Source organism: Herpailurus yagouaroundi, unplaced genomic scaffold (assembly GCF_014898765.1).
Source record: "Herpailurus yagouaroundi ecotype Mexico unplaced genomic scaffold, PumYag 77, whole genome shotgun sequence".
NCBI lineage: Eukaryota > Metazoa > Chordata > Mammalia > Carnivora > Felidae > Herpailurus > Herpailurus yagouaroundi.
Window position 1 is genome coordinate 28,026,904 of NW_024412388.1, and position 17,405 is coordinate 28,044,308.

The 17,405-nt window shown below is 52.9% G+C and overlaps 1 protein-coding gene across 3 annotated transcripts in view; it reads right to left on the minus strand.

The window, feature by feature from the left end:
• STK40 (serine/threonine kinase 40) overlaps positions 1-17,405 on the minus strand; it is a 40,074-nt gene that overhangs the window by 15,742 nt on the left and 6,927 nt on the right. For 2 of the 3 annotated variants that reach the window (XM_040469379.1, XM_040469374.1), the window contains exons 2-4: positions 3,530-3,649; positions 1,695-1,780; positions 1,191-1,334 (exon numbers count right to left, since the gene is read on the minus strand). In XM_040469379.1, coding sequence (XP_040325313.1) covers positions 1,191-1,334; positions 1,695-1,780; positions 3,530-3,641 — 342 coding nt within the window. In that variant the 5' untranslated portion in view covers positions 3,642-3,649. Of the gene's footprint in view, positions 1-1,190; positions 1,335-1,694; positions 1,781-3,529; positions 3,650-12,483; positions 12,646-17,405 lie in introns of those variants that run through there. The other variant, XM_040469384.1, reaches the window with a different exon arrangement.

A 17,405-nucleotide genomic window follows, 5' to 3' on the forward strand; every position in this document is an offset into this window, starting at 1 on the left:
CATTTCTCCTTCCGAGCGGATCACACCTCTTGTTCACTCTTCCCCAGAGGCCTAGCAGTGTCTGGCACACAGATGACTCCAGAAATGCTTCTAATCACGCAGGTTCTATTATTCAAGATGACATAAAGCAGGGCCAAGCTTTGGAAGCTATCAGAGATGAAACGCTAAAGAAACACAATCCCGCTCAGTTGGGTTTCATGTTCAAGGGAAGCACTCTGATTTTTCAGAGTTGTCTCTAATTGCACATCTAATAATAAACACCTTAGTGTGTTTATGTATGGGAGTAGGGGGGGCATTTCCCCTTTATTTTATCCAGAAAATCAAGCTGACAAGAAAATACCAATGCTGAGCATGTACAGGGACAGCTCGGGCTGCACACACTCCCATTCACCTTCCCGAGCATCCATCGCTGCCTCCATCCTACAGATGAGGAAGGTGAGATGTAGGTGGAAGTGACCTGCCTGAGGTCACACAGCCGGCATTCAGGGCTGCCGGATCCAAAACGTCTGCGCCTCCCTGCCACCACACGGCCTGTCGAGGGCCAGGTGCCTCTAGCAAGAGTGGCCCTGGCCAGTGCGTCTAGCTGAGGGCTCTTCAGAAGCTGTGTGGGGGGCCCGGGCAAGAGGCCTCCTGGGCACCCTGAACCGGGCCTTCCTCATTTCCGGAGACACGATTTCGGTTCTGCCCCGAGGACGGCTCCTTTCAGGGCACAAGGACGAATTAGTACCTTCCCTGAGGGACCTGGCACATCTGAGTGCGAGGGCACAGGGACACTCGCTGAACTAACTGGAACGCCCAGGCAGGAAAAAGGACCGTCGGCACCAGAAACAACTGGTTTCGCCGCCCTCCCGCCCTGGCCTGGCCAGCTCTCCACACGACACACCCGGGAAGAGCCCGTGGGTCTGTAACGGACTCCGTGCTTTCCTCCCTTTTGGGAACAGCGGGTCTCCTTGGAGAGAACTGTGCACTCCTGCGAGGCTGTGGCCATCGTGGCCTGGACGCCCCAGCTAACGTGGCCGCAGCCTGGCCTCCCGCCCGCCCCTCCCGGGAAGTCCTGGTGCGCCCGGCTGACAGGGCTCCCAGGCGGCCGCGCGGGCGAGCTGCTCCAGCCACACAGGAGGCCCCCGCAGACCAGCCGGGGAGGGGGTCCGGGGGAAGGGTGGGGACAGGCAGCCCCCTCTGCCACTCACCTGGAAGAGCCCGTGGTGGTGAACCACGCCATCCTGCGTGTGGAGGAGGGAAAGCAGAGAGTACTCGGTATGTAACAGCATCTTGCCTTGCCTCTCCTCTTGGCTTTCTATTCCTTGGTCCCCCCTCTCCTCAAGGGTAAGGATCTTTAGGAAGGCACACACACAAAAAGAGCAAAAAGCCAAAAAAGACCTTACTTTACAAAGCCGAGTGACAACGGGAGGAGCAGGGGGGCTCACGTTCTGCCATGCAACACCGCACGCGCACTCACACATGCACATACGACGTGCAAGGTTTTCCGTAGTGTGACGGCAGTGTGATTCCTGCTCTGGTGGAGCCCTTCGAATCGGGCCCGCTCAGAGTGAGACTGCGTGAACCCGACTGCCTCCCGGGAAGAAGCAGCTTGTTCGCAAGCGGTGTGGCTGTGAAGGTGGAGGAGGGGGGCGAGCAGGCTGGCAGGACGGCCCCGGGTCCCAGGCCTCCCCCACCCCTGGTGCTTCACTCACCTTCAGCTGATAAAAGTCATCTGTGCCATCCTTCCTCGCCAAACACTGCACGATGCTTGGCACCGGGGAGTTGCCCAGACGGGGACCTACGGCACACAGAGCCTCGGGCTTACTTTTCGAAGAAGCCCTGTCTCTCGTGGCACCACGCGGTCTTTCCGCTAGATCTCTTCTTTGGGAAGGTCATTTACATCCACTGATTTACCCCTCTTGTCTCCTGGGGGCCAGTTCTCACGGGCTCCCCTCCAGAAGTGGAGGATTTGATGTGCATCTGCCCGAGGCACACCTGGCTTTTACAGGCATGTTTCTCAAAAAGAGGGGTTTTCAGCAGTGGCTGTGTGCTGGAATCTCTGAGGAGCGTGTGTTTAAAAAAAAAGAGAGAGAGATCCCAGCTGCAACCTGGAGCCTCTGAATCAGCATCTCCCGGGTGAGAAACCAGAGCTTTGGCGAGTTCCCCTGGTAGTCTGAGGGGGCCGCCGGGCCCATCAGAGCACCCGGTTTGGGGAACTTCTGTACTTCTGGAGATGTACACAGCTCCTTGTCCTTTGATGGCACCCCGCCTGAGCTTTCAGATCATACATAACTCAGACAATGGCACAGTGTCACTTAATGGCGCTTCACTGCTCTTAACATACAGCTGAAACTTCTTTTTTGGCTTCCAAGGTCTTGTACGATTTGGCTCCCGCCCACCTAACTGATCATGTTTCCCCACTCCACCACCATAGTCCAGCTACACTGCGCTCTTAGGTACTAACTTGTTAAGCCCTTTCCTGCCTCTGGGCCTTTGCATTTGCTGCTCCTTCTGTCCAGGATGCTTTCCTCTGCTTTTCACACGGCTGGATCCTTTTCACCCTTGGGTGTCAGCCCAAGTATCACTTCCTCATACAGAACCTTCCTTGTATACACCCCCTCTAAACCCGTCACTCTCACATCGTCTTATTTTCTTCCTTCAAGGCCCTTACTGACCCAATGATGATCTTGTGCACGGTTTACTCTGTTTCTTTTTCCAACTAGAATATGAAGTTCTGGTGAGTGCAGTAACTTGCCTGTCTTGTTCACTGCTGCAGCCCTAGCAAATCGCCCAGGCCTGGCACATAGTAGGCACGGGGAACCATCTGATCAACGCCTGGGGCTGAACCGTCCTGTGCCCATAAGTCCAAGACAGCGCCCCAAAGCAAAACTCACACCCAGTCTCTGGCTGGTGGAAGAGTTGGCGTCCTCAGAACCCAGCTCACTCCTGCAACGCTGAGCCCAGCAACCCAGATTTGCTGGGCCTCCAACATCAGGCAGAAAGGCCCTGCTGCTACTCTGGACCACCGGGAACCCCCGCTGGGAAGTTCCACGGGACTTCTGTGCCAATTTTATAAGACCTCTGGAGGGCTATACCAAATGCCTCCTGGAATTACTTGTGCCCTCCAAGAATGGTCCAAGAAGTGCCTTGGATGATGGACCTTGGGTTCAGATGCAGCTTGTGTGCCTCCCATGGTGGCATGGGGCGGGGGCACACGCAGGGCTCCATGGGGGAAGAGACAGCTTAGCTCTCAGCCGCAGCGGACCTAAGGCTCATGAGGCTACGACAAAAATGACAGCTGTTGGTAAGATATGACCTAACGCTCTGGATCTTCCACAGGCACAAAGAGACTGCGTGTCGAGCAGGGAAGCTAGGGCCAGGCCGGGGTGGGTCAGGCCCTGCACTGTGGTGGGTGTGGCGCTTCACCCTGCACTGCTGCGCCTAGGCCTGCCGCCCCGCTCACCATGTCAGACTGCGCCTGCGCCCCCCCGCCCCCCCCACCCCCCTCCCCCCCGCAACCTGCCTCACCCAGTGGTCAGAGGCTTACCCAGGATGAATGGTCCTGCTCTCTTTGCATTATTTCCGGAAATGCCACCTCCTAGAGCCTTGGCCCTGGCCGACGTTTCCCCAGCCCCTCTGTCCGATGCTCTCCGCTTCATTCTCAGCTCTAGACAAGACACAGAAGAGCCCTTCTCACTGAGCAAGTCAGCGAGTTTCCTCACGCGAACTCAGCCTGCAAGTCTGACTTGGGGATGCGTCACACAGCTGCTGCTGCTGTTCCGCTGCCGCCGCCACCTCCTCCCCCTCCCGGAGGAGCATCAAAGGTTCTCAGTGACAAAGAACCACAGCTCCTTTCCTTGGCATTAATCAGGGGCTCAAGGGGAATGTCCTTCCAGGCAGCATATACTGGCTACAGAGGTGGGCAGCCAGCCCATCTCAAAGGGGCCAATCAGATGCAGAGAGGACACTGGCTTTGTGTGGATGCAAACTGAGGTCCCCGAGAGACCACCACAGAGACAGAGAGGAGAGATGGCCTGGAAGTGGCTGTTCCCAAGGTGAAGTCTTCCCCCCAAATACCTGTAGCTAAATGGCCTGAGGTACTGAATCCTGGGTCCCCCTGCATCCCCACTGGTCCGATCTCTGGGGTGTGGGATGGAGGGGGCCCCGGAGGACTCTCATGCCCACCAAGTGTGAGGATGGCTGCCCCGAGGATCTTCTCTCTCAAACTCCTCTCTTAGGTGCTCTCTGATGGAGGAACACCCCAAAGTTGTCATGGGGGGGGGTGTTACTTTTTCTTCTCTTTCTCCTATTTTCAAATTTTTCTTGAATGACTTTTAAGAAAAACATATATTGTGCATTTAAGAGCCAGTTAAAGGATGCACCTGGATGTGCCTGGAAATCCCTATCTCCTCCAGGGTTAGGAGGAAAGATGGACACAGGAGCCAGATTCTAAAAGATATTAACCTCTGGATGTGGATTTAAAAAGACAAGAGTTGCTCCTTCCAGCCGCCTATAGTTAACAGCTTGGGAAGGCAGTGTCCTGGACGGCGGGGGGGCAAGGACACAGATGTACACGGATGAATGGGCAGGGAGGGCAGAGGGTCACAGGGGTGCCTGGGGAAGGCCAGCTGCCCGGTCCTGAGGAGGGTCCCTTGGCCCTGAGGGAGCCCAGGGAAAACCCTGTGGAAGTGATACTGAAGTGGGCTGCGCAGGGGCCAAGGTCACTCCAGGCAGGGGGACCTGGGTGAGCAAACCCACACAGGTAAGAAATGGCACGTAAGCAACCAACTCCAAGGAGTTTGTGTTGGTGGAGCGTATGGCCTGAAACAGGGGGTGGTGAGAAGTGACCCAGAGAGAGGGACAGGGGCCAGATCTAGGGACCTGATGGCCAAGTTAGGAGTGTAGCCTTTATCCTTCCATAAAAGGCCTGGGGGACACCGAACCCCAACTTCTATAATTTTTTTCTTCATACAGAAGTTGTTGGCATTCCCCGCAGAAATATTAGAAAACACAGATATGCAAAAATAAGATTAAAACGTACCCATAATCTCAGCACCCAGATGTAATCACAGTTAACATTCAGGCAAACCATCCTGTATGTTTACGTGCACACACTTCCAGTTTTCGTTATTACAGGAATTTGGACCACACTGTGATACCATTTTATAAGCTTCCTTTTCTCCCATCTAAAATACATTAGGAGGGTGAGTTTTATGGTAGGTGAAATATATCTCAATAAGGCTATAAACAAAAATTATGAACAACCTTACATGACAATATCCTGAAGCATCACTTGAAATATCTACCCGGTGTCCTTGGTAGGAATATATCATAGTTTATTGGTCCACACACCCATCAGGACATCTGGGGGTTTTTTTCCCCTATTTTTTTATTAACTGTTACACACATACAGCTTGACATACTTGTCTCTCTCCCTCAGGATGAATTCCAAGAAGGGGAACTGCAGGGTCAAATGGAGCACATGTTTCCAAAGATGCTTGACATACACTGCCAAGCTGCTCTCAGGGAGGCTGTCCCAATTTATGCCACATTAGTGGTGTGGGCGAATAAGTCCCAGGACCTGCACTAGGACTGAATATAATTTTTAAGAACTGCCAATTGACGGGTAATAAAAAGAACATCATTGTTTAAATGCCTACCTAACTCCTCAATTATTCACGAGGTTGAATCTGTTTTACATACATACTGGTTGCATGCATGATTTCTTCCACGAATCAGTTCATATTCTTTTTCCATTTTTTACTGTGTTGAGTGTATTAGTCTTATTGATTTTTAGAAACTCTTTACATATTAAGGCTATAGCTGACATATGATGTAGTTTTTCTTAATGTTTTAACATTTTGCTAATTTAAAAAACGGTGACATGCTTATGTAGTCAAATAGCTCTCTTTTCCTTTAGTTCGTTTGCCTGTTATTCCTGGAAGGCCACCCCTAATCTGAGAACAGGTGCACATTCACCAGTTAGCTTAAATCTTCACGTGCTGCCATTGTGGCCCTTATTCTAAACCCTGAGAGCCTGAATCCAGCAGTGAAATGGAATTCAGGAGAGATGGCCTGGCACACCTCTAGTCCAATGTACCAGGCTTGCCTCTCATCAAGCCCCTATTTGTTTTCAGAGCTATGCCACTGAGGCGCACACCCATGACTTCATTCTGAGAGTAACTAGGACCATGTAACTCAGTAGGCCTTGATAGCTCCCAGGTGGAACAGAAGCCACAGTTAGGCTTGGCCATGATTTCTGCCAAAGAGACTTATGCCGGACGCAGATTCAAGATCATTCCTACGAGAAGAATGAAACTGCTTCGAGAAAAATCTTAAAAAGCTGGACAGTAATGTGTCTGGAACAGCGTTCTTGCCCTTTGCCTGGTTGACTTCTCTGCATCCTTCTCAATTTAAATATCACCTCCTCAGAGAAGCCTTCCCTGGTATTTCCACCGCCACTGGGTCCCAGCACTCTATTGTGGAATTTTTGTTCACAGAATTTTCCGTATTTTGTGATTATGTATTTATTTGTGTGTTTGTATGCTTAATGTCTTCTCCCCACCATTAGACTAAAAATTCCACAAGGAAAAAAAAATATGCGTGTGTATATGAAACCACTCTACCCCCATATATATAATATATATGGGGTACAGTGAGGGGTCCAATGGTTTTACATATATATATATATATACATATATATATATACACACACACATACATATATATATATATATATATATATATATATATATATACATATATATATATATATATATATATATATATATATATATACACACACATATATATATAGGTATATATATATTGGTGGTGGTTCTTGCTGGGTCAGCAGCCCTGCGCTGGAGCTGCCCCTGCCCTGGGAGATGAGCTGGTTTCGCTCCCATTCCGACCATCTTTGCCATCTTCCCTGGAACACTAAGCCCCCTCTCTCCTCCTGGTTCCCTGGAGAGCACCGTGGAGCCTCCATCGTATCTGTGTAGACACTGCCTGGACGCCTCCACACAGGCCTGGTCTAGACAACAGTTTGTCGGGAGCAGCTGCAGCACAGACAATGAGTGGGCTCAGCCTGACCCCACCCACCCCACTCAGGATTCAGCTCAAGCAAATGGCTTGGGAACCGCTCCAAAATGTAGGCTGACAGAAGGATGGAAGCAGACGGGCAGGGAGAGGGAAAAGATGCTGGCAGGGGAAGCGGTGGCAGGGCTGTTTCCCTTCCTGAACATCCATTCCTGCCACCAGGGCTGGGGGAGCAAAGGAAGCAGTGTGAAGAGGCAGGCCTGGAAAATGGGGAGCCGCTAACAGGCTCACTGGAGGGGTGAGCAAAGACAACCCCCCTGGGGATAGACCCTCCTGTCCCCCGCACCCCCACTGTTGTACAGGGAGGATGTGCCTCACCCAAAAATCATCCTGACGGGCTCTCTTCCAGAGACACACCTGCAAATGGTCCACAAATGCTCCCGTGGGGAAGGCTGCTTTGAGGGATCCTGGTTTCACAGTGAGATCTGCGAAGTGAAAGGTCTGGCTACCCTGGTCTAGAAGGACTTGGGGCCAGGCCCCTCCAGAGACATTAGTCCTCAGGCTGGGGTGAAGGACCCTGGCCCAGTCTGGCTAAGGGGCAGCCATTTGCCTGGTATTTCCTGGGCCTACTGCTCAGCTCCCTGGTAACTCAGCAGTCCTGGCTTAGAAGTCTCCCGAGCTTTCAATCTGTCAACTATTCCATGCACTACCCTCCCAAGTTAGCACCGGTTCCCTTAGAACCTGCACTCACCAGGAAGCTCAGTGAGGCAACAGTGGGGGTGAAGGGAAGAGGCTAGGAGGCAGGCACTGAAAGAGAACCAGATTGGTACCCCCCATCTGCAAGCTGTGGGCCTCAATCCTGAGAGCTGGGGGTTCACTTGCTTGGGCCAGCACTGGAGGGCCAAAGCTCTGTGACAGCCACCATGGCATGCCCAAAGGAGGGGGATGTCTGCCCTATCCTGTCTATTTGGGGCTAAGGTCATTTCACTCTAAAGCTGTTGGGTGGTGTCAGCCCAGCTCTCCCAGAAGGTAACAATGGCTGGGCCATTAGCAGCACATAAGATTCTAAGGCCCGTGGTGCCAAATCCAGTGTGACAGTACACAGGACAGCTGGGCGGGGTAGGGCCAGGCAGGGCACCGTACGGCAGGGCATGGTTCAACATGGTGGATATACCTACTATCAACCCCAAAAGGAGGTGGGTTGCAAAGAGAGATGGTGCTGAGGCCTCCGCAGCTCGGTCTTTCCTCAGTTCCACCTACCATGAAGCAGTTGGAGCCTGGCCGGCCGAACCAAGGAGGGGCCCACCACTCACACCCAGAATCACCCCCTCCACTCAGGTATGCAGACGCCCCGTGCAGCGGACATTCACACGTGCACAGAGCCAGGGGGAGCACCCCATCCCCCTGCAAGCATGAGAGGCAGTGATGGAGCCTGCCCACTGTGCAGAAAGTTCTGCACTCCACCTTGTCCTGGGCTTCCTGCTGCAACTTCTGGGTTCCTGGAGAGAGGGGTAACCCTGCACGCCAAACCAGTCAAGGCAGAGTGCAAGGGCAGTCCCCGCAAGGAGCAGGCAACAGACAGACCCGGGCCCGGTGCACTGCTTGCTGTGCGTGTGTGCGTGCGTGTGTGTGTGTGTGTGTGTGTGTGTGTATGACAACAATGGCAGCTGGTAGCCACAGTTTGTTAGCAGCTTCCAGTGCCTGCTAGGAGCCAAAGGACTGTGTCTACACTCTAGGGTCAGGCTGAGCCGATGGTGTCGAGATTCAAGCTGTCCCTGTCAGCAGCCCCTACGCCCATTCCCACGTTTCCCGGCTCTGTCAAAACAAAACGAACCAAACAAACAAATCAAAAAATTCCCTGAGTTGGGCAGACTTCTGTCTTCTGGACTTTGCCTCTGGCTGTGTCTACTGAAGGCAGGGACCCGCACCACTGGGCAGCCCACCTGGCACTTAAAAGTGAGGGCAGGGCTCCCACCCATCCCTGGCCTCAATCCTGTTTGCTACATATGTGTCAAGGGTCTGTGTGCCTAGACCCACATCAGCCCTGGAGGGAGGGAAAAGAGTCTCGGTTGACAGGACACGAAGGCGGCACAATAACACGGTTAGAGCAACGTGTGTTAGTCTTTTTTCACAGCACGACACAGAACCATTTGTATGACACTTGGGGGTGAAAGAACAGGGGACCCCAGCTGTCCTATGCCTGGCCCGGTCACCCTTCAGCTGAAGGGAGCACCATCTTGATCCCCATAACCCACACTGGCTGGGAACCTCAAACTCAGCGCAAGCGTTTAGGAGTAAGTCCAATCCGGTGTAAACCCCAGCACCATCACTTGATAGTGATAAGATCTTGGACAAGTTACGTATTCAGCATCTACAAAATACAGAGCACAACACCTACCTTAGGAAGTTGGTCTAAGGATTAAGTAAGATAAGCCACGCAAAAGTGCCTACCAGCATACTGTAAGCATTTGGTAACCTGTGCTATTATTAGCTTCAACACAGTAGCTTTGTATCTCTCCTGCCCAAACCAAAAGGGATTGTTACTAACTGGGCACCGAATGGGTGTGTGTGGTGGGGGAAGAAGGCAGAAGAGGGTACCCAGAGTGAAGGCTTAAGAGACCTTGAACCTGCCATTGGGCTGTTGGCCTAGCACTGAAGGCCAGGGGAGTCTGATGGCCAGCCCGAATGACACACTCAGCTCAGCGTGGGGCGGGGAGGAGGCCCAGGGGGCTGGCCGAGCTGCTGAGGAGGGGCGGGGTGCCCAGCAATGGGAGGGCAGAGGCAGACAGCACCTCATGCTCTTGTCTTGTTCTGTTCACGGGCCTAGGGGGAAGCAGAGGCTGGAACACCGGCTGGCAATTATCAACTCGGGGCACAGTAAGGGACTGTCCAGGATGATGAGGCCGCCCCACATGGATCCTCTGTCATGATCCAGTGGAGGGGTGGGGAGGAGTCTGGAATTGAGACCTAGTGCCTCTAGTCCAAGACGTGCATTTGTCAGAATGACTGAATTCTGTAATTAAAAGATCTGTGAGACTCACTGTGTGTAAATATACCTCAATTAAAAAAAAAAAAAAAAAAAAAAAGCAAGCTGCAACCTTAACCAAATGGCCAAAGGTAATATCACCAACACCAGAACTGACATCGTGTAACTCCTGATAAAATCACAACTTACGTTATCATTTTGCCCCAAATGTGTAACCGGAATGTGATCATGAGACAAACCCAAGTTGAGGGACATTCAACAGAACAGGCCTGTGTGCTTCAGAGACATCAATGACTGATAGTTAAAGGAAGAATGAGGGACCAGTCTGGATTAATGGAGACTAGAGACAAGTAAATGCAGTGTGTGATCCTGGGCAGGGGGGTGGTCTAAAGGATATGACTAGGTAACTGACAAAATCTAAATACGGACCGTATCGATGTCAATGTTCCTGAATTTGAAAACTGCTCTGTGGTTACACGGAAGAATGCCCTTGCTCTGAGGTGACAGATGCTGAAGGGTTTGGGGGCGAAGGGTCACAATGCCTGCAATTTACCCTGAGGTCAGAGACCGGAGAAAGTGCAAGCCACTGGACGGAATAGTTCCTAAGGCCCTGGAGGAATCTGTTGTCCAGATTCACAAAGGGACTCCTTGTGCCCACATTGGCAGGATGCGGGATCTCACCCTTGTTGGGCAGAGCCAGGCTGGCATGAACAGGAGTTCAGTCTTGAACGACCCTCTTCCGCCCCTGCAAACGCTGTGCTAAAGGGGAAAAGGAGGCTTTTGTGCAATCTCTAGGTCTGCCACCTGGTGGCGTCTTTCTGCAGCACACTTTCATCAAAGGGTTACTGCATCAGGTGCACCAAGCAGGGGGAACCTCTCTTGCGGCTGATCAGGGAGGATGCAGGAAGGACTCCGGGAGAAGGCCCCACTTCAGCTACCTGTGTAAATGGGGCTCAGACTAACAGATTCTAGCCCCTTGCACGTTCTCCTCTGCTCCGGGACCTGGGCCTGCAGGGTTTCTGTCTTCGTGGCGGGGGTCCTCCGATGCCCTTCTGGTCTCAGGAAGAAACCCTAACTCCTCAGACCCAGGCGAGCTCTCCGGCTGCACTGCGTTAGTAGGCCCCCAAGATCCACCCACACCAAATGACTCACAATTCCCTGAGTGTGCCATGAACACCCTCACCCTGCCCTCTTCTCCCTGGTTGGCTCATCCTTCTCCCTCCGTCCTCACTCTGAGTCCTTTCCTCCTGCAGCTCCCAGAGCACTGAGCAGACCTCTGTCCCCTCCCACTGTCCTGGAACCATGGCGTATCTGACTTCCACCACCCCTGAGGGAGCAAGTCCAATTTACCGCTGCTTCCCTGCACCCTGCCCGGGGCCTGGCACACTGCTGAATGGGAAAACGGACTGCAGAACTGTTTGTTACGTGCCCAGAGTACATTAAGGACTATATTGGGGCAGGGGACAGGGATGACCCAACTGGACGCCAGGTGTACGGATGGATGGTCCACCAGCTCATGGCAGGAGACAGAATCCAGGGTCAGGGAGACAAGGGGTCACAACTGCACGTAAGTGGGCTGCAAGATGCTGGGAACCATTTCTCCAGGCAGAGCCCCATGTCAGAAATGCCTGGATGCCTGGGGCAGGGAGGGTTCTGGGCGGGCTGATCATCGGGGGTTGTGCTTCGACAGTGTTTGCTGCCGGAAAGCAGACCCCACAGAGGAGTGACTCATTCACAGCACATGCCTGAGGCTTGCGCCCGACCCCTCACTGGCAAAGGGACAGACTAGCCCCCTTTTGGCGGAATCCAGTGAAAAGACCTGCTTTCCTGCAGCAAGATGCGGGGCATGTGAATGATAGTTCGTCCTGCCCCTACACACCAGTGACAGGTCCTCTGGGTCCCTCTAGGCTCATGGTGTGAAGGTCCTTCTGCTGGTCAGAAAAATTCCTAGCACTCTTGCTATCCCCAGAAAAGGGCAGTTCTGGCTCAACTCTGCATTTTATGTGACTATACCTGGAAAGAAATACCAAGGCTTGGGGTGAGCGGTGTGAAATCTGAACACATGACCCAACTAAGACCTGTAGATCTGCTTCATAGACCAGACACCCCCACACTAGAGGTCTGCCAGTTCCCTCGAAAATTCTCCAGGCTCATTCCTGGATGGTCAATTTCGGACTCGGAGCCCACATGGGAGGCCCACACCCTCACACGAACTCTCACGGCAACTAACTTTTGCACAGAGCTCTATAGCTTACAAAGCGCTTTCCCGTACATGACTGTAACTGATCCCTCCCACCTCTCCTCAAACACAACTTTTTCTAGAAAAAGAAATTGAGACTCAGAGATACTGAGACCTGCCTGAAGTTACCCGGCTGGTTGTTGAAAGAGATGGGATGTGAACACGGGTTTCCCAACTCTGAATCCCATATTCCTTGTACTTGACCACACTGCTTCCTTGACTGCTCCTTCCCTACCTGATGATGGCTATGGTCCTAGGAGTGCCAACCAGAGAGAGGGGGGTACCCTCTGGATTTCCTCATAAGCAGTCATTCTCCTGGAATCAGGGAGCTGCCAGCCAGAAAGCTGCAGGTGAGCAGGGAGAGAGGGGCCGTGCTTGTCCCTGGATAAGGAGGTGTTTCTGGCCCCCGAGCAGGTCTCTCTGGAGAGAGGGGCCAAGTCGAGGTGGGGTTACTGAGATATCCTCCCAACAGCCAACCAGGTGGTGTCCCCCAGCCCTCTGTGACCCAAGCATTCTGGAAGCCACCCCCACTGCACCCCAGTACTCACATGCAGGGGCTGCTACCAGGGCTCCCAACTTCCTGACAGACCCACTTTCCATCCACAAAGTCAACTCAGGAAACCAGAGGAATTCACAGCCCATGGAACTAAGTGTTTCGAAGCATAGACCAGGGACCCAAATGCCAGGTGGGAGGGCAAGATGGATTTTGAGGTCAGATAGGTCTGGGTTCAAATTCCAGCTTCCATCACTTACTTGCTTTGTTTCCCTGAACTAGTCACCTGCCTTCTGTGAGAGTCATCTACCCTCTCTGGGCCTCAGTTTCCTCATCTGTAAAAGAGGAAACATTAAAGGGCCAGATGCGATGCTGTGGCTGGCTGTGTCATGAGGTGTTTGCTGGGGAAGGTGAGGGGTCCCTGCTCTAAGTGGAGGTAACCTCCCTGGCGACAAGCCTCTCTGTGTGCAATCCTTTTTGAACTATCACTTAATGGGTACCTACTGCCTGCCAGGAACCATTCTAGTGACTTCCTAGATTTTCTTTCCTTCTCACAACTTGATGAAGTAAAGATTTCCCCCTTCTACTGCTGACCAGCCAAGGCCTAGAGGCCCTGGCCAGCTTACCGGGCCCAGAGGAGGCTGCCTGAGACCTGTTCTCTTCTACTCCTGCTAGCTAGAGTGAACGGGGGCTTTGTGGTCAGCTTTTCCTTTGAGTTTTAATGGCAGCCACCCCGAAGTAGGCATGAACCCTCTCCCTGGGAGTCTGAAGGCTATAAGGAACCTCTCCAGGAACCCACTGGAAGCCATTTGCTTCAGAGCTCAGGATGGAGCTGGGGGATGGGGAGGAGGATTAGTAATCCCTTGGCTTCAGCCAGGACTCCCTGATGACAAAGATTCATGCGTGCGCTGTCATCTTCGCTGTTCCAAAACAGTGTGATGATTTTGCTCATTTTGAAAATGCAGGATATGTACAGCTCCAATTTGTCAAGGATACACAACATCACACCCTTCCCTAAACGCCGTTGCTTTCCTGCCTCGGGGTTACCGAGTGAGCTGGCGGCTTCAAACCAGAGCTTGCTCTCACTGCCCGGGGTGAACCCCGCCCCCTGAAGCCCGGTCTGCTGGTCTGCTCGCAGGCAGGCGCAGGAGTGTGGGAGACTACCTACCTGCAGCAGCCAGGGAGGAAGTGACTCAGCCCAGTGGGAAGTGGGAGGGGCGGTCAGAAAGAGGGCCCTGTGCCCAGCCTGCTCCCCCTCAGCACATCCGCACCAGACCCATCCCCTGTCGCCGCCTTTCCCCAGCAGGACGACAGTGTGACCAGCGCAGCAGTCCTGGGGGCCAGCGGGGGCCCAAAGACCCCACTGCTCACAGAGAGCCCAGTGTCTGCAGCTCGGAGGTCCAGCTCTGGTCTCCTTTAGGAGGCCAGATTCACATACAAGGAGATTACGTAATCAGTGATGTCCCTCTTCACCCCGCTGCCCTGAGGAAGTCCCCACTGGGCTTCTCTGTGGCCTCCATGACGGCTGGGCGGGGAAGACTGGAGGCGAAAGGCCTCTGGCCAGGAGGATGTGTTCCAGAGTGATTCCGGGAGGGAAGGCTCCAGGGCTGTGCACACACAGGTGGACCCGTGGGCCCCTCTGGGGCAAAGACAAATAAATGGAAGAGAGACCAGTCTCTGCAGATGGGGCAAAGGGCTTCACCAGCGGTCACTCTGAGCGCCACCAGAGCAGAATCCAGGGCAGCAATGCCAGTCCTGCCACCAGCACACCCCTCCCAAGGGCCTCCGGAAGCAGCTGATGTGACAACAAATAATCCGTCCCTGTGTGTGGGTGTCAGAGGAGGAAGGGACAGACTTAATAGCTCTTTCTCAGGCCGTGCTGCTCTGGTATCTCCCATCCAGAGAAGGAGCCTGGGGAAGCAGCCAAGCACACTGGCTCGGGAGGCATTCCTGGTGGCCCCTTGGCTCTGTGGGGGGCCTTCTGCCTTGCGCAGTGATGGCAGACCAAGTCCCTGACAGCTCTCCCCTTTCATGCCAGCCTGCCCTGCTCCTGAGGGGACCCATCCTCAGCTCAAACCATCAGTTCCTGCCTTGTGCAGTGACTCAGCCGGGGAACAACGCCTGCCACGGGGTCCCACATGGAGTTCAGGTTCTTGCCACCCACAGTGGCCCCAATCACGCGGGGAGAAAACAGCAAGTGACTGCAGGAAGCCTGGCTGAGTCTGAGAACCACCCTTTGTGTCCACTGTGCAACCTGAATATGTGCTTCTGTGCTCCACGGTCCCCTCACCTACAGGAGGGGGATGGCGCTGCCCCCGCACAGGGTTCCCTGAGGACTGCCGGGAGCCAGCGTGTGGGAGGCACTAGACAAATGTTAAGTTTCCTTCCTTCCACCCCAGATTTCCAGAGCGACAGACGGGAAAGCCCGGGCCAGGCCCAGGTACACGTGATTCTCTCTCTTTATACTGTTTTTAACAGCAAAAATCACTACCATCATGCTGTAAGAAAGGCAATTTGGACTGAGGTCAGCAAACTGCTTCTCCGTAACTGCCTCTATCAGCAATTAAATTCAGGGGCAATCTGGGTGGCTCAGTTAAGCGTCCAACTCTGGATTTTGGCTCAGGTCATGATCTCACGGTTTGTGAGTTCGAGCCCGGCGTTGGGGCACTTTTAGTGCGGAGTCTGCTTGGGATTCCTCTCTCTCCCTCTCTCTCTGTCCCACCCCTACACACACTGTTTCTCAAAATAAAGAAATAAACTTAAAAAAATTTAAATTCAATTCAATTTCACAACTTTGACCATGAACAATACAGTTCAGAAATGCCGCTGGCTGGGAGGGGCAGGGTCGCAGAGGCTGATGGCAGACTGGGCCAGCAGAGTGCCCCTCGGGGAGCCATTTGGAGGGGAGGCCTACATGAGGATCTCACCTATTCTGAGCCACCAGGAGGCCAGCCAGGGCCAATCCTGAGATCCACGAGCCACCACTGACAGACAGCGCACACAATGGCAAGAGCATGCTCATCATATGTCTGTTTGCGTGTGTCTCTGGAGAGGGTGAGCTCCTAGGAGCGAGGCCTGGGCCTTGTCCACTTCAGAATGCCCTGCATAGGCTCAGCAGGTGTGCAGAAAACATGTGCTAAACCACAGCCAACACAACAGAAGAAAATACATGGCTCGGACCCAGCCTTTCCAGTTCAAGGGATTTATCCTACAAAAATATCCACACAAGTCCACAAAGGTAAATGTGCTCAACGAGGGTTCCTACAGAACCATGTGTCGCAGCAAAAAACCACAAAAGATAAAACCACAAAAATCAAAACACACGTAGACACTCACACACATCCAGACAGGAAACACTCTAAAAGTCCACCAAGAAAGGACTGGTTCACTACATCATGTTCCATCCAATGGAATACAATGCAGCCTATGAGACTAGGTCTGCACCTGCTGGTAAAGATGTTTACAATATATTACATTAAAAAACAAACAAACAAACCAGTACTCTGTGTATAATACGATCCCATTTGGGTAAAGACAAAAAGATCATACACAAGCTTTTAATATGCACAGGAAATTTCTAGGAGAAACTTAACAGTGGATACTTCCCGGCAGGATGAGGGGCCCAGGGAGAGGAGGGAGAGTTTATGTTATATTCTTCCATACTGCCTAACTATTTTATCATACACTACTATAACAATACTTTCTTTTAAATCTCAAAAAATGTTTAACCCTTTAGAATTGTTAAGAGTAGTAACAGGCCCAAGGGAGGCTGGGCCTCAGAGAGGGCACACTTGAGGGGGTACGGCACAGGACACATGCAGAAGTGCCCTGAATGTACCAGCCCGTGTGCCATTGCAAGGCTGCAGCAGGAGAGTCGGCGGGAGGGACAAAACCACCACTCTGGGCACACTTAAGCTCTCTCAGGTAACCTGCAAACATGCCTAGAAGGAATTTCCTGCTCGCCAGCTGGCATCCAGAGGGGCTGGGAGGACCACCAAAGCATTCGAACTGGAGACCTGGAACCTGGCTCACGGCGCCTCTTTCAGAACACTCACAGACCCGCCAGCAAAGAGCTTAGCTGGGCCTCATCAGAGCCGCCCCTGGGTCCTGACTGCGGACTAGAAATTAGTCTGAACCTGCTACGGACAATAACACCTCATGTCTAATCCCCATTACTACCTGAGGAGCAGGCAGTATTATGTCCATTTTACAGGGGAGGAAATGAAGCTGGAGACAGTCAGGGACTGGTTCAAGGTCACTCAACGAGCAAGTGGCAGAAGTGGGCTTTGAAGCCAGGCGATCTGAGCCTAGGCCCTTAACCGTTAAGTGATACGGTCGACAGTCTCCTTACTCACTAGCCACAGGGCAGGAGGGGGAGGGACCTGCCTCCAGAAAGTGGTAGTCTCCATTCTTCTGGCAAAGAAAGGACTGCTTCCGCTTTGCCAAAGACCCTTCCAGCTCTAAAACTCCGTGAGTCCGAGATTCCACGTGGGTTGGACTCCCTGGGGCCAGAGTGGGGCCAGGGTGCATGGCATGGGCTCTAGAAGCACACAGTGTAGGCTGGAAACCTGGCTCTGCTCCTACTGCCTATGAAGCGGTGGACAGGTTACTTAACATCTCTGAGCCTAGGGGTTCTCCTCCGTAAGAGACAGTCCCTCCTTCCT